Below are 21,972 nucleotides of genomic sequence, written 5' to 3' on the forward strand. Positions count from 1 at the left end.
CATGGATAACTCCATTTTAAGGTCCTCTTTCCTCTTATTATTATGGCCATATCGATCGGAGCCCCACCCTTTGAAAAAGGTTTTGAATCTTTTTAGTTTGATATTTAGGATGTCAATGGGGTCAGAAGATTTAACTTTTCTAGTCCAGATCCGACTGACTAGCGGCAGGAAACTATCGTCTTTAATCCAGGAAAGATCAAAACAAAACTCACTTGATTTAGGGGCATCTCTCCCCTCCTCACCCATGGACATAAGCAAAGGATTGTGATCAGAGATCTCACGAACTAGTTTTCGAACAGAGACAAGCGGAAACATGTCTTCCCAATCTTCAGACATAAGGATGCGATCCAGTTTTTCCAAAGTGGGGTGGGCCTGTTGGTTCGTCCAAGTATACTTACCCCCATTAATGTGGATCTCACGAAGAGCCAAGGTATTGATGATAGAATTAAACAGGTCCGAGGATTTATGATTATTAAGTTTCTTATTCTTTTCACCGGAATGTCTCAGGATATTAAAGTCGCCCCCAACAATGTAGGGTACTTGCATCCCAATGCAAGTGGCAGCTAGTTCGACCAGAAAGTCCCCTTTCAGTTCTTCATAAGCTGGACCATAAACTACAATCAACCCCCACTTCAAATTCTTAGGTTTGTCCAGCAACACTAGTTGCAGCATATGTTTCCCCTTAATACAGGAGATGATATCAAGCTTGTCACACCTCACACCACAAAGGATGCCGCCAGATTTCCCAGCAGAAGGGATCCAGTTCCAATGGAAGGATCTAAAGGGGTCAATTCTCCTCAAGCACTTGGGGGAGAAATTTTTCTTCATAGTTTCTTGAAGACCCAGGAAATCAAGGGAATGGTCACTAATCATGTCGGAGAGGCAGGTGGCCATCCCTTTCTTGCCCACCCCTCGACAGTTCCAAATGAGGCCTCTCATTTGGAACACTTCTTATGAAAATTGGACCGAGTAACCCTACCAGGAGGCATTGTAGGGTTACAGATTATATCTGTCTCCAGGGCACAACTTTTTTGACTTCTAGTCACAGGTCTAGAAGTTTTAATACCTACTTTCTTTCTATTATTCTTTTTGGATTTACTGGAAAAGATCTTTTCAAGGACGTGTTCTTCTTGATCAAGCCATTCTAGATCCACAGGGTTACTTCTGCCCAACCCATCAATAACCACAATATCTTCATCCATGAGCAATGGATTCAGTTTTGCTCTTGTTAACTAGCTCGGCTCTAACAATCTCTAACTCTCTAATAACATCCACAGAAGTGAACGAGTCATTAGGAATATTCACCCCCATTTTACTAGCTCTACACACTAGTTCATAATTGGACAAGACATCAAAAGAATTTTTACAAGCAGGTTTGGAAGTACGTTCAAGGTATTTTTTGCAGGCCAGCTTCACCGCCCTATCTTCCATCTCGTCCTGCATTCTGGATGCGTTACGCTTGCTGAACCTGAGAGTAGCTTCAATTGCAAGAGGAGGTGTGAGGACAAACTCCTCAAGATGGTACGGGGATGGGAGTTGTACCACATAGTCACACGACGTTTTCATGCCTGGATCTGTTTCACCCACCACCTCCACAACCTGATCAAAGTTAGTAACATCAGCTACAGACTTTAAGATATCAATGTTACAAACATCGCCAGTCACCTGAACATCTTGTGAGTCTGTCCCAAAATTAGCAGATTCAATAGGCACGATCCACTTGGAGGAGTTCAACTCTTCCTTTCTAGCACAATCATCAATCTCCTTCTGCATTGTTTCAATAAGGAAGTGTCTGCCCCACTATCAGATGAGGCCTCCTCCTCAATTTCTTCATTATCACTAGGTAGCAGGCGACAGGCCTTGCCCCCACGATAAGAGTAGTCATTTTTGCCAGATCGATGTTTATCAGGTGGGCTCTCTTTTTTCTCCTGACCAGCACGTTTCCTTTTAGGAGTGTATTCAGGATTAGTTTTGTCATCAGCAACAGGATCCACAGGCTCCTCATTAACAGGGTTTTTAACAAGAATCTCTTCAATTTCATAGGTGAATTTATAGAAGCGTCCCCCAAGTACTCCTTCCGCAGTAACAGGCAGTTGGGATACAGATCTGCACCCTATTTTTGCTCTGACAGAAGAAGGGCGATTAATGGTCGACATATCCACCTCCAGAGTGATCCCAACCAATCCCCCCACATAGGCTACAACTTTATCAGATCTTTTGTTAGGTGGGATCTTGCCAATTCTGACCCATGCAACTTCCAGAAGTCCTTCAGAATCAATATCTTCGGACCAGGGAGAAAATTTAACACTAACTCCACATTGTTTAAGTCTAACATGTTCCACAAAAAGAGCTCTATCAACCTCTCTAGGGTTCGGCATTCTCATAACAAATTTTTGCGGAGCAAAGAATCTAGCCGAACACCTCCACCCCTGACCCACATACACGCTCAATTCATGTTCAATATCTTTAGTGAGAGCGGACCCTTCAGTAATAGTAACAACAATATTGAAAACTAGATGATACCCCGCGCGTTGCTGCGGGACGTTGTTGTGGGATGTTTGATTGATAAGTCTTAAAACTATCAATAAATTCAATTGTTTACCGAGCTTAGTTGTATCTATAATGATCAAACATGAGTTTCCTATTGTGCAATGTCCTCCCTAAAATATATGTGAACCAAATCCATGCATAAAATCACTCCTCCTAAACCGTTTGCGCCTGCCTTGTTTTGACTCAAAATACTACAACATCTTAATCAAGAATGAACATGGCCAGTCAGCTTCTTTCTGCTATGACTCAGATAAGCGTATGAATAGCGGAAGAAAAACTACAACCCTTTTGGTGGATTAGCATGGGAAAGTGACTTGAGAAGGGCAAACAAAATCTGCAAGCTCTAACACAAATACAACATGAAGCAATAAATTATGTGCAACTTTAGCTTACAACATGAAGTGACAAGGTAAAGATTGTGGAAGTTATAGTGACACCCTCACAAAATGACTACGTACAAATCTTTCCATATACTAACTTAAGACACCTTATATAATTGTAAAAGCATATCTGCTTAGTACCTCAATGATACTCACGTATGAATCCCACTATCAAAATGGACAATACTTAAATTTGCAAGCCTCATTATCAAAAGATGGTGGACGGAGGCACTAATAAGCTATGGCCATGCAGGGGCAGCTAACATCTTCAAGACAGAACATCTAAACCCCCCTCACTCCTGCAAGAACATCAAGTCAAACTAAGAAGTATTTTATAAAATGCTAGATAACAGGAAACATGCTTAACAAAAGTATATAACATAAATTCTCTAATCACTAAAGCTAGTAAGAGAGCTTTAGCGTTCAGAATATTATACCTCTTGAAGCTACTTAAACATGCTTCAAATTTCAAAAACCAACCAAGTAGGTAAACTCCTTGCATTATTATATCTCACGATAAAAACTTCTCAATGTTTAACCATTCATGGTGGAAAACTGGAAGGGAAATATAGATGCATTTTCAGGATATACATATTCGCCAATTTCTAAAGTACAGGGATGTTCAGATGTGCTGTGAATCACCCCTCATGGATTTCTACAAACAAAAGGTGCAGAAAATGATGGTAAGTTGGCTAAGGCCATATTAGCATATGCCTTATGGGAAGAAGGAAACAGAAAAGAAATGTGAAATATTGTGTTCAAATGTAGGCTGCCAACTGTCCTAACTCGATTTATAGACAAATACACTATGTGATACATGAAGACTTCAATGGTCCCATAAAAATTGGAAGAATTTTTTCACGACACAGACAAAAAATGGATCCTTATTGATCAAAAACTGTAGCAAAATCGATATATTCCTTCATCAAAGTAAATAAGTTTACTGAACTATAAGCATGCACATTATATGAATCAAAGAATGATGGCATGATGTGTAGATGAATTAATCAGTCCTGGTGTTTTTGCCATACCATTATTAAGTATACAACATCACCTAGTACTGCACTGGATTCTTGTACATGGTACTACACTGGATTCTTTTTACAATACATACAACTGTTACTGCACTGGAACTGGATTCTTGGTTGTAAGAGTTTTTTTGCCATCATTGTTGTTTCATGTCAACATCCTCTAAAATAATAACTAAGGGATAAGACGAAAACCATGCACAGTTACTTGCCTGTTTGTAATTGTAGTGCAATAGTAGTGAGTGTTTCCAAAATCCCATGGCAAAAATTCTAAACACAGCCTCTTAAGGAAAAAATCATTACAGGACCTTACCTTCTGAATGTATATGATCATGATTCAACAACACTTGACAAAAAATTGGATCAAATTCTCGATGAACTTGGCAGATAACAAACATCCGATATGTTTCCTCACCTTCTCTTTGGTATACATCTAGGGAGGCAGGGCTCGGTTGTAAAAGGGGGTTGCTGCAGGTCCTCACTCGAATCCGACTCGCACCTCCCGGCCATGGATTCTAGCGATCACAAGGGCTGGCGAGGTTGGATGCGGAATCATGGTCGTCGGGGTAGTGAAGAGCAGAAGGCATCCACCGATTCGTTGAAGAGACGGAGAGAGAGAGAGATGCGAACTGCAGATGAAAAAAATCGTTTAGACGAAGATGCAAGGCGGAAAACGTGGCCTCCTACCTTGTGAGGCGGCGCTGATCTTGAAGGGTGGAGGATACTGAGACCAACCTTGATCTTTGGGCGGGCTGTCGCTTCGATGCTGAACGGCGGCGCCCTTCGTGGCAAAGGAGATCAGACTAGCCACAGTGGGAGTAACTTCAGCAGTAACATCGAGTCCAACTCAGCAAATTTGCTTATGTGGCAATGAGTTAATGAGGAGACAGATAGTTGTAGTAACTTAGCTAGTTACTGTAACATCACATGTCCCAATGCAATATGAGTCTATAACCTAATAAATAAATCTTTGCATGTTACCACACTTAAGTTGCTACCTACTATGAAGGTAGTAACATAGTCTAGGGATATGTGTATGTTGCTAGTGTATGTTACTCTCTATTGTGGCTAGTCTCACAGCAGATGGGGGAGAAAAAGGAAGAGATTTATTTTTCAGCAAGAAGAGGAAGGGATTTATTTTTCAGCAAGAAGAGGAAGGGATTTATTTTTCAGCAAGAAGAGGAAGGGATATGGCCAGAGAATACGGGAAGGCAAGAAAGTAGAGACGGGTGGTGTCAATTAAAACTATTCCCTCTCTAATAAATTTTCACATGCAGGCTGATTTTGCAAACTGAATGATGATGTGGCAAAAAGCTGGTGTGGACAATGTGCATGGTGAGAGAATAGGTAGAAGTGGGGAGCAACTTCTTAAGAATGTTAGATGCGCTCTCTAGGCTGCCTATCCACACCAAAATCAGGGATGTAAAAAAACCCTTGCCCTTTGGACTGAAATGCACACATTGCAGGGGTGCATTCCCATGGAAAGAATTCATTGCAAACAACATATAAATGACCCTTCTTCTTGCAACGATCACAAAAAGCTTGTGGACATCTAGCAGTAAAGTGGCTAGGAGTATTGCAGATCTGACAGACATCAAAAGAGGGTGTATGAGTACCAGAGGAAGTGTGGAGATCTCGATCCCCCGCAGTGGCCTTGTTCTTGGTGGAGGCGCGCAGATCTGCGTCGTCGCTGTCCAGGGCTCCCTGCCTTCCATGTGAGGAAGGGGCCATCAGCTTCCCCGTCGCCTCCACCCCGGCATGCTCCTGTCCTGCCTCCGTGTTGTCGTCCCAGCGGGACAGACGAACATTGCTGGCGTGGCGTTCGCCGGCGGCCTCATCCCACTTGTCGAATCCGGACCCGGCAGATCCCGAAGCTCTGGTTGAGGACGAATGCACCGTCTCCGGCTTGCGCTTCCACACATGGTCGAATCCACGGTCGCGACCGCGACCGCGGTCGAAGCGACCAGCCCCGCGGCCATGGCGGCCCGCACCGAAGCCCTCTCCTCTCATCTCAGCAGCTCTAGGGGGAACGGGTGGATTTGTGGGGTGGGAAGAAGCAACTACTTGTGCAAAGGATCTGCTATCACCATAGATTTTGCCTTCCCACCAGACGAAGGATTGACGAACCCTAGATCTGACAGGAGGCGGAGCGCTCCAGAAGTGAGCGAAACCCTCGTCCAGATCCAAAATGGGGGAGGGGGCGGCGGATGCGTGATTTATATCCGCAGCGCCCCCGGGAACCCTAGGTCCGCTGCGCTCATGGCGGTCGGATGCGCCTCCCCCCACGTGTCGCGCATCAGGGCCATGGCGGGCCGGCGCGTGCCCAAGGACTCCGGGTCCATCTGTCACAGGAGGTGGGCGGCGACGCGCCCCCAGGGGCGTGCGATCGTGCCCGTGTACCGCGGTGGCCCTAGTCCCCGTACGTGACGGCCCCGCAACGTGTACCGACACGCCCTCGCCGGGGAACGCGGAGATCGCCGGAATCCTGTCCAAAATCCTCGCAAAATGGCACGGAAAAGGGACGATGCCACCAACATCGACGAACTCACCTTCCCTGAGAAAGCGCGCATCCACCGTGCAGCCCGTGCCGTCGAGGAGAACGATCCTGAGAGCCTCGGAGTGAAGCCACAGTTCGCCGTCGTCGAACCGGACCTGCCTCGCCGACGCGAGGTCGGCCGCGTAGCGGACTCGCCACCGTGCGTCGTGGGTCATGTCGTGGGTCACCGTGCGTGTTTCTGGGAACTACTCGCTTAAGCCCAATGGCACAGACCCAACTAGCAAACGCTGGCCGCGTCCTTTTTTTTCTTCTTTTTTTGGTTTTCATTTTCCCCTTTTATCTCCTTAGAAATATTCAACATAAATATAGCAGTATATATATATATATGTATATATATATATATATATATATATATATATATATATATAGAGAGAGAGAGAGAGAGAGAGAGAGAGAGTTGTCTTGTTTATTAATTCTTACAACTATGAAATAAGTGTACATATTTTTTAGAAATAAATAAAAAATATTTACCCATTTTAAAAAGTTAATGTAACAAAATAAATCACCAATTTTAAAAATAATTCATGTAATTTGGAAAGAATGCATATTCAAAAGCATTCATATAAAAGTAATAAGATTTTATATATTTTTATAAACGAAATATAAGGAATATTCATTTAAAATACTCATGCATTCCAAAATTTATTCTTTTCTTAAAGTACTATAGTATCTTTTTAATGTATTAGAATTAGTTTTTCATTTTAAGAAAAATATTCGTGCACTTTATAAATTGTTCACATTTTTTGTCTCTGAAAAATAATATAAAATTAAAAATAGAAAGGAAGAACATAAAATAAAATAAAGGTGAAAAGAGAAAAAGAACAAACAAATAAAAATATTATCGAAGAAACAGAAAATGAGACAAAATCGAAAAACGGAAATTCCTGTCTCAAAAGAAAATCAGGTGCTACCGCACCAAAGAAAAATACTGAAAAAATGGCCACATCGAAAGAAACCGGTTCCATGAGCCAACCCATGTAGGCTCATGGTGTGGTTGAGCATCCCTTATTGCTCGCAATGAGCAATATATACTCTTTGCAAGCAGTAGTTGCGTAGCATACCAAATGGTTCTCACTTTTAGTGTAATTTCAATGAAATTACAGAAATTTCATTATTTTTCTTATATACTAAAATAATTACCTTTTGATCAGAATGTTACAAAATTTCGGTAGTACATTAAGTTCAAAGTATTTTTAAGTTATTTTTTGAATTTAACAATGACACGGAAAATGAGGCAAAAACAAAAATGGAAATTCCCATCTCGAAAGAAAATCAGGTGCTAGCGCACCAAAGAAAAATGCTAAAAATGGCCACATTGAAAGAAAACAGGTGCCATGAGCCAACCCATGTAGGCCCATGGTGTGGTCGAGCATCCCTTATTGCTCGTAATGAGGAATATATACTCTTTGCAAGCACTACCTGCGTAGCATACCGGATGGTTCTCACTTTTAGTGTAATTTCAATGAAATTTTGAAATTTCATTATTTTTGGTATATACTACTACCTCCGTCCCAAAATATAAGAACGTTTTTTACACTATACTAGTGTCGAAAACGTTCTTATATTTTGGGATAGAGGTAGTAAAATAATTACCTTTTGATCAGAATGTTTCAAAATTTTGGTAGTAAACATAAATTCAATTTTAAGTTATTTTTTGAATTTAATGCAGACACGGAAAATGAGACAAAAACAAAAATGGAAATTCCAGGCTACAAAGAAAATCAGGTGCTACTGCACCAAAGAAAAATGGTAAAAATGGCCACATTGAAAGAAAACTAGTGTCATGAGCCAACCCATGTAGGCTAATGGTGTGGTTGAGCACCCCTTATTGCTCGTAATGAGCAATATATATTCTTTGCAAGCACTAGTTGCGTAGCATACCGAATGGTTCTACTTTTAGTGCAATTTCAATTAAAATTTTGAAATTTCATTATTTATGGTATATACTAAAATAATTACCTTTTAATCAAAATGTTTCAAAATTTTGCTAATATAAAAAAATCAAATTATTTTAAGTTATTTTTTGAATTTAACACAGACATGGAAAATGAGACAAAAACAAAAATGGAAATTCCAGTCTCGAAAGAAAATCAGGTGCTACTGCACCAAAGAAAAATGGTAAAAATGGCCACATTGAAAGAAAACTAGTGCCATGAACCAACCCATGTAGGCTAATGGTGTGGTCGGGCGTCCCTTATTGCTCGTAATGAGCGATATATACTCTTTGCAAGCACTAGTTGCGTAGCATACCGAATGGTTCTCACTTTTAGCGTAATTTCAATGAAAATTTTGAAATTTCATTATTTATGGTATATACTAAAATAATTACCTTTTTATCAAAATGTTTCAAAATTTTGCTAGTATAAAAAAATTCAAATTATTTTTAAATTTATTTTTTGAATTTAACGCAAACACATAAATGAGACAAAAACAAAAACAGAAATTCCCATCTTGAAAGAAAATCAGATGCTACCGCACGAAAGAAAAATGCTAAAAAAAGGGCCACATTGAAAGTAAACCGGTGCCATGAGCCAACCCATGTAGGCTCATGGTATGGTCGAGCATCCCTTATTGCTCGTAATGAGCAATATATACTCTTTGCAAGCAGTAGTTGCGTGGCATACCGAATGGTTCTCACTTTTAGTGTAATTTGAATGAAAATTTTAAAATTTCATTATTTTTGGTATATACTGAAATAATCACCTTTCAATCAAAATGTTTCAATATTTCGGTAGTACACAAAAATTCAAATTATTTTTAAGTTATTTTTTGAATTTAACATAGACACGAAAATGAGACAAAAACAAGAATGGAAATTCCCGTCTCAAAAGAAAAATGCTAAAAAGGGCCACATTGAGAGAAAACTGGTGCCATGAGCTTACGCATGTAGGCTCATGGTGTGGTCAAGCGTCCCTTATTTCTCGTAATGAGTAATATGTACTCTTTGCAAGCACTAGTTGTGTAGCATACCGAATAGTTCTCACTTTTAGTGTAATTTCAATGAAAAACTTGAAATTTCATTATTTTTGATATATACTAAAATAATTACCTTTTGATCAAAATGTTTCAAAGTTTCAGTAGTACGCATAAATTCAAACTATTTTTAAGTTATTTTTTTAATTTAACGCAGACACGGAAAATGAGACAAAAAAATTGGAAATTCCCATCTCGAAAGAAAATCAGGTGCTAGCGCACCAAAGAAAAATGCTAAATATGGCCACATTGAAAGAAAACCGGTGGTATGAGCTAACCCATGTAGGCTAATGGTGTGGTCGAGCGTCCCTTATTGCTCGTAATGAGCAATATATACTCTTTGCAAGCACTAGTTGCGTAGCATACCGAATGGTTCTTACTTTTAGTGTAATTTCGATGAAATTACAGAAATTTCATTATTTTTCTTATATACTAAAATAATTACCTTTCGATCAAAATGTTTCAAAATTTCGGTAGTACACAAAAATTCAAATTATTTTTAATTTATTTTTTGAATTGATCAAAAAATAAGACAAAAAACTAAAATATGGCAGAAAACTAAAATGAAAATTCCCGTTTGGAAAGAAAATCAGGTGCTACCGCATTAAAGAAAAATGCTAAAAAATGGGCACCTCGAAAGAAAAACGGCGCCATGGGCCAACCCATGTAGGCTCATGCTGTGGTCGAGCCACACCTATTGCTTATTGCTCAGAATGAGCGATATATATTCTCTACAAGCACTAGCTGCATAGAATACCGGATGGTTCTCACTTTTAGTGTAGTTTCAATGAAATTTCATTATTTTAAGCATATACTAAAATAATCACCTATCGATCAAAATCTTTCACCAATTTTGATAGTACACAGAAATTCAAATTATTTTTAAGTTACTTTTTGAATTTCAAAATATTTAATTGGATCCCTGTCAAATTCAAGTGAAACTTTTGGTCCTTTGGCCGAAATGAAAACCGAAATCACTTAATTTCACTGAAATTCTGTAATTTCAGTAATGACTGTAATTTTTCTAAAACTGAAATTCAAAACTATTCGGGCATGCGCTGGAAACCATTATCTCAAGTCTCAACGTTGACGCCCGATATTTTCTAGCTTAGTAAAACATTTCTATCTAGCTACCTCTTTTAAATACTTCACACACATTTGTTACAGCAGAGCTTTTTCTCAGAAATGTCCGAAGGGGCAGGAGATGTATCTGACCATGTAAATTTCATGGTCCTTTTCCACAGTTTCAGCCAATCATATGATTTGTAAGTTGTTTGTAACATGTATATAAAGAGTCTGTTCCAGTCCTCTGTCAAGCCATATGTACAAAACTAGCATCGACTATACATGCCTTTGTCGAGACGCAATGCCGCCTCGTATATTTACCTTTGCAACAATCAAAGATTCAGAACTCGAGCCCACTGTTCATCTGGATGGAGAACCATGGGCGCCCAAAACCGTGGAGCGGTGCGTCCACTCTCAACACTAGCCCCGAGCTCGTCGCGCCGCCATTCAGCTTGGATCTCCCAAGCTGCACACTCGCATAACAAGATCAACTGATTACCATCACGAAGTAAAACCATGTGTACCGAGTACAAGTAATGCACCCATGTGTTTATCCAAAAGTATGCAAAGTGTGCAATGTAGCTCAACGATACGAAAATGGCGGATCAACGGCGAAGCTACTGACCGACACGGAAGTGTAGGCTGAGGGGGAGGCGGTGTGGGAGTAGCCGCAGGCGACGCTGGCCTCCTCGCTGACCGAATGGACCAGCTCCGTCGACACGCCGGGCCGGCTCCCGCCGAATGTGGGGCACACGCTGTTCATCACAAAGAGACACCATGGCATTGACCAGCTTAGTTATATGATCATCATTCCAAACAAGATCAACTGCAGCATAATATGCAAGAAACAGAGAGGCTGCAACTTGCAAGTAAGTGGACTTGCCTGAGCTGCAGCGCTGGCTGCAGCATGAGGCCGCACCTCCTCCAGGAGAGCACCTGGGTTAGCCCCAGAGAGAGGGACTTGTCCGGCCACTGGACGGTCGGGGTGACGCTGCCCCCGCTGCCGTTCTGCAGAGCAACGGCTCAGATCATCTCTCGATCGGGTTTCTGTTGTGAATTTGTGATGTGTGCAGAAAATGCAGATGATACGTTTTGAGGGATCAGGTAGGCCGCTGACCTTGTAGGAGAAGCTGAGCCTCTTCTCCCCGGGGAACTTTCCGTGGGCCTGGACGATGCCGCCGCCGCCGAGGGGAAGGAAGCCGCGCGCCGTGAACCCATCGCCGGCCACGTATCTCAGCTGCCCGTTGGGGAATTGCATGTCCATGAACGACTGCCCAATTGATTTCCAAGGGAAAGTTCAGGCAAAGACAGTACAGAGATTGACTTGTCATCATCAGGAATGCAGGATTCAGGACAGAAAATTCAGAACGCCGATCGAACACTCACGCAGGCAAATGGGTTGAGGCAGATCATCGACATGAAGAAGCATCTCCGGCGAGCTGTCCAGTACGCCGGGCACACCGAGTGCACTCCGTTCTGCACACAAGCACATAGCATAAGATCTTACTCAGTCTTTTTTTTTGCAGATAAGATCTTGGCTCCTCAGACAGTGTGTTTGATGCTAGTCGTTTGATTACCTTGCGCTCGAAGCCGTACCAGATGAGGTGGCGCTTGGAGAGGTGCACGGGGAAGAGCAGCGTCGTGTCGCGGAGGAAGAGCACGGGGCCGAGCTGCACCAGGTACAGCGGCGCCGCGCCACCATCACCACCGCCTCTGCTGTTGCTGCTGGAGTGCGACGCCTCGGCGCGCCACAGGTCGCCGCGGGCCGCCACGGAGCTCTCCACGTCGTTCGTCCTGCTGTCGAACGCCGCCGACAGGACCATGCTCCCCTGCGACCGCGCGAACCTCCCGGAGCCGCCTACCACCGGACGATCGCCGCCATAGCCAGCGATCTGGTCCTGCTTGCTCCGCGCGCCATCACCTTCGGGCGTCGCGCCGCCTCTGCCGGGGACGACCCTCCGGTGCCGGCGCGCGTACGCGATGTCGAGGCCGTCGTCGATGCGCAGGCGGCGGAATACGTCGCCCACGGCGCGGCCGAGGCGGCCGCCCGCGCTGAGGACGGCCGCGGCGACGCCGGAGAGCTGCTGCTTCTGCGGGGGCGGCGGGAGCGGGAAGAAGGCGGCGATCCGATGGACGAGGTCATCGGAGGCGGACATCGGGGCGGGCGGAGAGCGCGACTGACCGATCGGGGAATGAGGCGGCGAGGCCTCGCCGTTGGTGGATAAGGGACTGGTGGCGGGAAAGAAGTTGGGGAGGAGGACGCTACGGGGTTCTGCGTGGACGCGGTGCACGGGGAGAGATGCGAGTGTGTCCGGCGTTTGTGTGGTGGCTCTGTGGGCGTGGTTCAGCAGAGGGGATGGCGGGAGCACGTTTGAAAAAAACTATTGGATGGTGTGACAGGGAGAGAGGATGGTACACGCTGGCCGCCACGATGCTTTTGCGGCCAGCGTGGCATTGTGAGGGCTTGTTCGGCTCAAGAGAACATTTAAAAAAAAACATTCGTGGAAGACGTGGCAAAATAAACAAGACTGATGCTCTAAAATGTTGTTGAAACAAAATTGATGCTCCAAAATGCTGTTGAAAATAACGTAAGCACATCCTCCTCAAAAACACCTCCCCTGCGCGGCGGCTAGGGTTTTGTCTCTCGGCGATCTCGATCGCCGCTGAGTCCTACCTTCTCCCCAACGATTTGCAAGGCTTCTATGCGACGGAAATTGCGATGGCGACCTCTTTGGACGCACGCTCGGCAGCGAGTGGCGGGTCTCGAGGTGGCAAACCGGATGACCTAGCGGATTTCTTCGGGCAACTTGACCCAGAAGATGAGGTGTTCAATGATCTGGTGATCGAAGAGGAAATTCCAGAGATCAATGACCGCGTACGCTAGATGGCTCTTGCTCGGGTGCACACTGATAAGACCTTCGGAAAGTCGACGTTCTTCAAGGACATGCAATCAGCTTGGAACCGGCGCAACCGGTGAGATTCCGGCCGGTTGGTGCCAATATGTTTGTGGTGCAGGCTTCATGCCTTGGCGATTGGGAGCAGATCATGTTCCAGGGGCCATGGCTTTTTAGATTTTGGGATGTACTTCTTCACCCATACGATGGATTCAGTAGGGCGGAGGATGTTCAGTTCGTTCATATTCCTATTTGGTTGCATACACACAAACATCCTGACGGGTATTGCAGTGAGGATATTGTGGAAAAATTGATTCGCATGGCTGGTGAGATCTTGGAGTTTAGGATTTTAGGAAATTCTAAAGGAGATTATGTGAGGATTAGAGTGAAACATGTTGTCAGAGAACCTTTAACAAAGCATGTCAGTATCATTAGAGGAAAGGAGAGGCAGGTGTATGCTGTGAGATATGAGAAACTTGCATGTTTTTGTAAGCACTGTGGTAAAATTGGACATGAGCATAAGGAGTGTGGATTGGGTGTTTACACAACAATGGTTTGAAGTTTGGGGATTGGTTATATGCAGATCTACCAAACATGAACAGAGCTGAGATTAGAGGAGGTGGTCGGGCTTTTGCTCCTCCACCGGCTGCAAGTGTTGATGAGGATTTAACTGATACGACAACTTGCCCAAGTAAAAACCTTGTTGCTGTGTTGGTTCCAGCGGGGCATGTGATTGACAATCATGTAAACATGAGTATGGACGAGGACAAAGGTGTAAGGAAATGCCTTCTTCTAGGGGGTGTGCAGTTCAAGTGTCAGGCCGAGGCAAAGGAACCATTGCTTGCTATAACTTCAGGTACCGGTGATGATATCCATAATTCTTCTCCAACCTAGAGCTCCGATGGTAAGAGGGGGAGAACGGTGTTTTAACTATGGTGATGATATTCATAATCTGGCGGCTCCCTTGAGGAGTCACGTCGGGAGCAATGCATTCCTTGATTTGGAACTGTCGGGGGGGGGGGGTGGGGAAACGCCGAACAGTTCGTGAGGTGTTGGCCCTCTCTAAAACCAACGTCCCCAAGCTTGTCTTTCTCTGTGAGATGAGGAAAGTAGCTGATAAGATGGAAAAGCTAAGGTGGATGCTAGGTTTGAAAGGTTTCCGTGGTGTTAGTTCTATGGGACAAAGTGTTGGCCTTGCTCTATATTGGGATGAATCGTTACTGGTCATGGTGTTGGACTCGTGTCAGCGTTTTATTGATATTTCCGTGGAGGACAAGGGTTGTGATAAAAAAGTGGCATATGACCCTTGTATTTGGAGAGACAAGGGTTGAGAATCGGCACCACACGTGGGATCATCTCACTCGTTTGAAATCGGTGTCGCAAGATCCTTGGCTAGTATGTGGTGATTTCAATGAAGCCTTATGGCAACATGAGCTAGTAAAGTGGTGTTTTTTCAAAACAATGGGTTTCTTAGATTATGGCATGTGTGTCCTCGGTGAAGTACTTGGTTAAGTTGAATGGAAAATTATTGGAGGCTTTCACCCCTTCCCGTGTCCTCAGACAAGGTGACCCGTAATCATCGTTTTTATTTCTCTTTGTTTCTGACGCCATTTCTCGTTTGGTCAACAAAGCTTGTTTGGAGGAGGGGACTACATGGGGTTACAATATGTCACCGGGAACTGACGATATCTCACTTATTGTTTGCGGATGACTCATTATTGTTGTTTCGAGCTTCAAAATAGCAAGCAACTGTTGTAAAAGGTTTGTTGAGCACTTATGCACCGGTTGAGGGTCAACTTGTAAACCCATCGAAGTGTTCCATCATTTTCTCTAGTAATTGCTCGAAAGTGGTATCTTCGAAAGTGAAAAATACTTTGGAGATCACTAGTGAAGCATTTGAGCCTAAATATCTGGGTCTGCCGGTTCCAGAAGGGAGGATGCATAAAGGAAAGTTTGAGACAACTCAGGAAAGATTGAGGAAAAGACTAGTTGATTGGAGTGAACAGTTTATGTCTATTGGAAACAAAGAAATATTAATCAAAGATGTAGCCCAGGTGATTCCTACGTACATTATGAGTGTTTTTCGCTTACCTGTCTCGGTTTGCGATGATCTAACTAAGATGATGAGAGAGTACTGGTGGGGTGTTGAGAATGTAAAAAAGAGGATGACGTGGTTGAGTTGGGATAAATTGAGGCTACCAAAGAATAAAGGAGGTATGGGATTTAGAGACATGCGAGCTTTCAACCAAGCTTTATTGGCTGAGCAAGCATTGAGATTAATTGATGCCCCTGCAAGTTTATGTGTTCATTTGTTAAAGGCGAAATATTATCCAAATGGCAACATTCTTGATACTGTGTTTACAGGACACTCTTCGGCTGTTTGGAAGGGCATAGTGCATGGATTGGAACTTGTCAAAAAGGTATAATTTGGGGAATTGGTGATGGGGCCTCGGTCAGGACATGGAGGGACCCCTGGGTCCCTCAACGATTTGATTTTCGCCCCATTAATCTTAAGAGGAACTGTTGTTTTAACAGTGTTTCTGATTTTTTGAATGAAACTGGTGCATGGATCATTGACCGCCTTGAGGAACATTTCTGGCCAATCAACGTTGTCGAAATTCTCAAAATTTGAACTTTGTCTAGGAACAGAAGCGATTTCATTGGGTAGTTTCCTGAATCACATGGCATGTTTACGGTCAAATCGGCCTATCATTTGGCAACATAAGCACATGATGTACTGCATGCTAGTGGAGCAAGTAGCACAAGTACAGAAGGTGTGCTAACAACCTGGAGCAATATTTGGATTTCACATGTTCCCCTAAAAATGCGGATTATGGCATGAAGGACAGCGTCGGGGTCATTGGCCACTAATTTGGCTAAGCACCAATGACATATTCCGGTGTCCAGTACTTGCCCGGTCGGCGGTATTGAGAGGGAAAGCAGTTTTCATGCTCTTATCATATGTTGACATGTGTGGGAGGCTCTACGCATGATTTGTCCCTTGCTAGATGACTCAATTCTTGTGGATACAGGAAAGGATTGGCCGTTTCTAGTGCTATCTAATTGTCCAGATCATATTCGTGATCGAGTAATCATGACTATCTGGCGAGTTTGGCAGCTTCGCAATGACATAGCACATGGCAAAAAAGGATACCCCGGTGGAGGTGATTGTGCAATGTTTGAACAGTTACTATAAATCTCTGAATCCTGTCAGCAGATATAGTATGGAGGAAATTATAAAAGGAAGGTATGGCGATGTGTGATGACAGCCGAGTTTATCAAGTAAAAACGAACCTCCTACGTAAGTTGTGGCCACCACCGCAGTCGGGTTGGGTGGCACTTTCTGTTGACGGCTCCTTTTCGAGCATGGATGGCCGAGTATCGGCTGGAATGGTCTTACGAAGGGAAGATGGCTCGTTGATTTTCGCGACATACTGATACATATTTCATTGCAATGACGCCCTTGAAGCGGAAATACATGCGATTATGCAAGGTATGACACTGGCCATTCAGTTCGAATTTTCGGTGGTGCTACAATCAGATCTGTTAATGCTTTAGCCATTCTTGTAGGCAACACCTTGTCCAGGTCGGCTTATGGACACTTATCTGCTGAGATTAGAGAAAATATGGCTGTTAGAGAGTTTGTTCTATGAAGATTAGTAGGGAACAAAATAGGGTAGCACATATATTGGCATTTTATAGCCGTACCGAAGCTTGTAGTGCGATGTGATTGAACTCGAGTCCTCCGTGTTGTGAGGACTTGTTGTCTCGAGATTCTAACCCTATCATTATGGAATAAAACTCTCTTTCACCCCGCAAAAAAATGTTTTTGAAAATAACATTTTTGGAGCATTGTTTTGGTTTGTCTTACCGCGTCTTGCACGAATGTCATCCAATGATGAAACTTTGCAACCAATCAAAACATTTGTCAAAGTTTATTAAAAATAATAATTCAATTTAACTCTCCACCCATCTCACATGAGCACGAGCGCAGTTTAACTATGTCCCATACCTTCCCGCTATAAAGGATTAAAAACATTTCTTAACTAAGAAACTGTTTGCAAAATTATTTCCTTGGAAATAAAACATGAAATCATTTGGTATAGGGGGCACTTGCAATGGCCGGGAGATATTGCATGATCTTGTGGTCCGTGTCCAAGCGACGCCGGACATATCCTTTGATGTTCAACCCATTATTTGTAGTGTTTACAACTTTGTTGGACTCTATCTTCATACTTGGCGAATTACAATGGGGGAGGTATGTACTTCTTCCAATGTTGTAATTCTGATCCCAGTAAAAGGATACTTCTCTATAATTGGTACTGTTGAGTACAAGTCGAATTAAACTATTCTTCTTTCTTCTAATTTGTGCAGCCTAGTTGGAACAACAATAACGATTGTTGGCTTCTACATTTTCATATGGGCAAAACCAAAAGATACATGAAAAATAGATCTCGTCGGTAGGTTCATCAAAAAGTTTGACAAGGGACTAGATATCTTGAGAGTGGGATTTTCTCCTCCGACATGAAGAAATATTGTTGGGGCCCTCCCCGTGTGACATCACCCATCATCGTCTGGCCAGACACACGTGACTACATCACGGGGATGCCGGAACATGACAAGGAGAAAGAAGAACAAAACCAATAACGAGGATAACGGTATAATGAGGGTGTGATGACTCAGGAGGATACTGATGCATCCTGGGTTTTGTGAAGTATTTTGAAGCAAAGGGAACATCTCATGATAACCAAAGGTTCACTCGAATGTCATTCATGTAATCCCAGGGATCGATATGGACGTCCACGGTCCCGCTATCGGTCATTAAACGAAGGAGTTTCATTCATGTCTATGTTTTACCGAACCTACGGGGTCACAAGCTTAAGGCAATCATGATCTGCTGAGTGTTAGTAGGATGAGAGTATCGAGGATTTATTTCTTGAATTGTTTCATTAATATTTGGAATAGTTCCTAGAGGAACCTGAAGCATTTCAGGGTTTATCGGGCAATACCGGGTATCACCGATAAATAATATATCGGTGGAAATTGTTTCCAAAGATGTTAAATTAATAATAAAAGCCTCTAATAATAGTTAGGTGGATTTTATATTTGATTTAATATCAACGGGTTTTAAAAGGCCAAGAGGTGGAGAGCTACTTGGGCCCAAATATGTGGAGGCACCCCCTTCCTCCTTGTAGAAGGAAGTGGTACCGAATTGGAGGGGAATTCCCCCTCCTAGGACGGCCAAGGGGAGAGTTTGTCCTCCCTTGTGGTGTATAATTGAGGACTTTGGCCCTTTGGAGACACAAGTTTTGGGGCCTCCTTGCTACTTGTGAGTTGCGTTGGGATTTTCCCGAAGAGGAGAGGATGATACAGTACAGTAGAGATAAGTATTTCCCTCGGCGGTCGCGGCGGCGAGGTGGTCCTGCTCCTTCCTGGGCGCGATGCAGTCCCTCGAGAAATGCCCGTAGTCTTGGCAGTTGTAGCAGCGGACCTTGCGGATGTCGAAGTTGCTCCTCCTCTTGCCAGCACCGCCTTGTTTCTTGGAGCGAGCAAACCACTCCTCCTCCGTGAGGAGCAGCCGAGTGCCACCGTTGCTGCTGCCTGCGTCGTCCATGTCGAAGCTCTCCTCCACGGCCAAGAAGCGACCCGCGAGCTCTTCAATCGTCAAGGTCTTGAGGTCGAGTAGAGACTGGATGGAGTGGGCGAGCTGCCGGTAGCGTTGTGGTACGCAACGGAGAAACTTGAGCACCACCTTGTGCTCGGTGATGCCGTCGCCGAGGGCCTCGAGGTCGTTGACGATGCCGGTGAGCCGGACAACGAACTCCTCCATCGACGCGTCTACGCCCGGACTTCGCGGACGCGCTCGGACCCCATCCTCAAGGTCTTGAGGGCGTCCCGAGCCTCCTTCGCCGAGTCCTTCGCAGCCAAGGAGCGCAACATATCCGGCGGCACAGCCTGGAGGATGATGCCCAAAGCTTCACGATTGTCGCGGTAGTCGATGACGGTGCCATGCTCGACCACCTCCCACAGGCCTTGCGCCTGCAGCCACACTCGCATGACAAATGCCCACTCGGTGTAGTTCGTGCGGGTCAGCGGGGGGAGCTACACCATCGGCGAGGTTTTCCAGACGACACGCTCGACGATGCGAATCTCGCCACTGCCGCTGCCGTCGGTGAGCCGCGCCTTCGGTGGAGTCGCCGGCTCCCCCGACTTCCCCTTGGACAGCTCCGCCGCCTTGGATGCATCGTCTCCCTTGGTGCCTGCCATCATAGGGACGGATCAAACCGTAGCTCTGTATACCAAATGTTGGAGCAGCCCGAGGAGGAAGAAGCACACACATGTCTGGAGGTAGAAGAAGAACACACACAGGCTTTGGCATGCACACAACTTGTGCCACTTTTCTGTATTTCTTCTCGCACTTGATGCAACCGGTTACATGTCTTAAATAGCCGACTCATTTGGCTATCACACAGCCACTAACCCACTACCTGCATGTACACACACATACACCTATTTGTGGGCAGGCCACTAACGGTCTGATCCACAACACTGGTAGCTGACCATACGACGTCGCTTGAAACTACGTTGGTATTTACCTAAAGAGGAAGAGATGATGCAACACAACGGCGATAGGTATTTCCCTCAGATATGAAACTAAGGTTATCGAACCAGTAGGAGAACCAAGCAACACATCGTAAACAGCCTCTGCACACAGATAACAAATCCTCACCACCCGACGTGTTAAAGGGGTTGTCAATCCCTTTCGGGTAACGATGCCAGAAATTGGTGCGTCATGGTAAAAAGGTTGTAATAGATTATATAAATAGATCGCAAATAAAATAAAGTGCAGCAAAGTATTTTCGGATTTTTGGATTAATAGATCTGAAAATAAAAGCATATAAAAGTAGATCGGAAAGGCAAATAATATGAGAAAGAGACCGAAAGGCTGTAGGTTTGACTAGTGGCTTCTCTCGATAAAAATAGCAAAATGGTGGGTAAACAAATTAATGTTGGGAAATTGATAGAACTTCAAATACTCATGACAATATCCAGGCAATAATAATTATATAGGCATCACGTCCAAGATTAGTAGACCGACTCCTGCCTGCATCTACTACTATTACTCCACACATCGACCGCTATCCAGCATGCATCTAGTGTATTAAGTTCATGGAGAAACAGAGTAATGCAATAAGAACGATGACATGATGTAGACAATATCTATCTACGTAGAGATAGACCTCATCATTTTATCCTTAGTAGCAACGATACATACGTGTTGGTTCCCTTTCTGTCATTGGGATCAAGCACCGTAAGATCGAACCCACTACAAAGCACCTCTTCCCATTGCAAGATAAATAGATCAAGTTGGCCAAACAAAACCCAAATATCGGAGAATAAATATGAGGCTATAAGAGATCATGCATAAAAGAGATCGAAGAAACTCAAATACTTTCATGAGTATAAAAACATAGATCTGATCATAAACTCAAAGTTCATCGATCCCAACAAAGACATTACAAAAGAGTTACATCATATTGATCTTCAAGAGACCATTGTATTGAGAATCAAGAGAGAAAGATGAAGCCATCTAGCTACTAACTACGAACCTGAAGGTCTACAAAGAACCACTCACGCATCATCGGAGAGGCACCAATGAAGGTGGTGAACCCCATCCGAGATGGTGTCTAGATTGGATCTGGTGGTTCTGGACTCTGCGGCGGCTGGATGAATATTTCGTTGACTCCCCTAGGGTTTTGAGAATATTGGGATATTTATAGAGCAAAGAGACGGTCCGGGAGGCACCCGAGGTGGGCTCAAGCCACCAGGTCGCGCCTGGGCCTCCTAGCGCGCCCTGGTGGGTTGTGCCTCCCTCGAGGCACCCCCTAGGTGCAGCCAGTGCCCGTTGTGTTCCTTCTGGCCCATAAAAATTCTCCGTAAAGTTTTGTGGAATTTGGACTCCGTCTGATATTGATTTTCTGCGATGTAAAAAACATGGAAAAACAGCAACTGGCACTTGGCACTATGTCAATAGGTTAGTACCAAAAAATGATATAAAGTGACTATAAAACATCCAAGATTGATAATATAACATCATGGAACAATCAAAAATTATAGATACGTTGGAGACGTATCATCATCCCCAAGCTTAACTCCTACTCGTCCTCGAGTAGGGAAGTGATAAAAACAAATTTTTTGATGTGGAATGCTGCCTAACGTGTCATAGCATATTTCTTTCTTTATAGCATGGACATTTGGCCTTTTATATTGTTCAAAGCAATAGTCTAGCTTTGACATGATAATTTAAATACCCAAGCATATCAACAAGCAACCATGTCTTTCAAAATATCAACGCTAAAATAAGCTATCCCTAGCCCATGCTCAACCATTGATTCATTTGTGAAACACACTCGCATATTAGCTACACCCAATACTCAAGTACAATCATATTGCCTCCTAGTTGGTGATTTTATAAGAGAAGATGGAGACTCAAATTCAAAATAAAAATTGCATAAAGTAAAAGA

General features: G+C 43.8%; 2 protein-coding genes across 3 annotated transcripts; both read right to left on the minus strand.

The window, feature by feature from the left end:
- Positions 1-2,925: 2,925 nt before the first annotated feature.
- LOC125523681 (uncharacterized) lies at positions 2,926-6,129 on the minus strand. 2 transcript variants are annotated; one of them, XR_015611919.1, is made up of 4 exons: positions 5,575-6,129; positions 4,694-4,780; positions 4,374-4,587; positions 2,926-3,229 (listed from the first exon to the last, which is right to left on the minus strand). XR_015611919.1 is itself a non-coding variant. In XM_087537266.1 (3 exons), the coding sequence occupies exons 1-3, from the start codon at positions 5,966-5,968 to the stop codon at positions 4,511-4,513; spliced, it is 558 nt and encodes a 185-aa protein (XP_087393392.1). In that variant the 5' UTR covers positions 5,969-6,129; the 3' UTR covers positions 3,392-4,510. The 2 variants fall into 2 exon arrangements, 1 of the variants encoding a protein (XP_087393392.1); XM_087537266.1 differs by lacking the exon at positions 2,926-3,229 and having other exon boundaries at positions 3,392-4,587.
- A 4,566-nt stretch (positions 6,130-10,695) lies between these two features.
- On the minus strand, positions 10,696-12,763 carry LOC125522892 (uncharacterized). The gene is made up of 6 exons (XM_048687937.2): positions 12,131-12,763; positions 11,940-12,029; positions 11,671-11,823; positions 11,437-11,561; positions 11,179-11,308; positions 10,696-11,019 (listed from the first exon to the last, which is right to left on the minus strand). Exons 1-6 carry the CDS (start codon positions 12,707-12,709, stop codon positions 10,894-10,896), a joined length of 1,203 nt encoding a protein of 400 aa, XP_048543894.2. The 5' UTR covers positions 12,710-12,763; the 3' UTR covers positions 10,696-10,893.
- Positions 12,764-21,972: the final 9,209 nt, after the last annotated feature.

The sequence above is a fragment of the Triticum urartu genome, chromosome 7A (genome assembly GCF_056163025.1).
Source record: "Triticum urartu cultivar PI428250 chromosome 7A, HENAU_Tu73, whole genome shotgun sequence".
Taxonomy (NCBI): domain Eukaryota; kingdom Viridiplantae; phylum Streptophyta; class Magnoliopsida; order Poales; family Poaceae; genus Triticum; species Triticum urartu.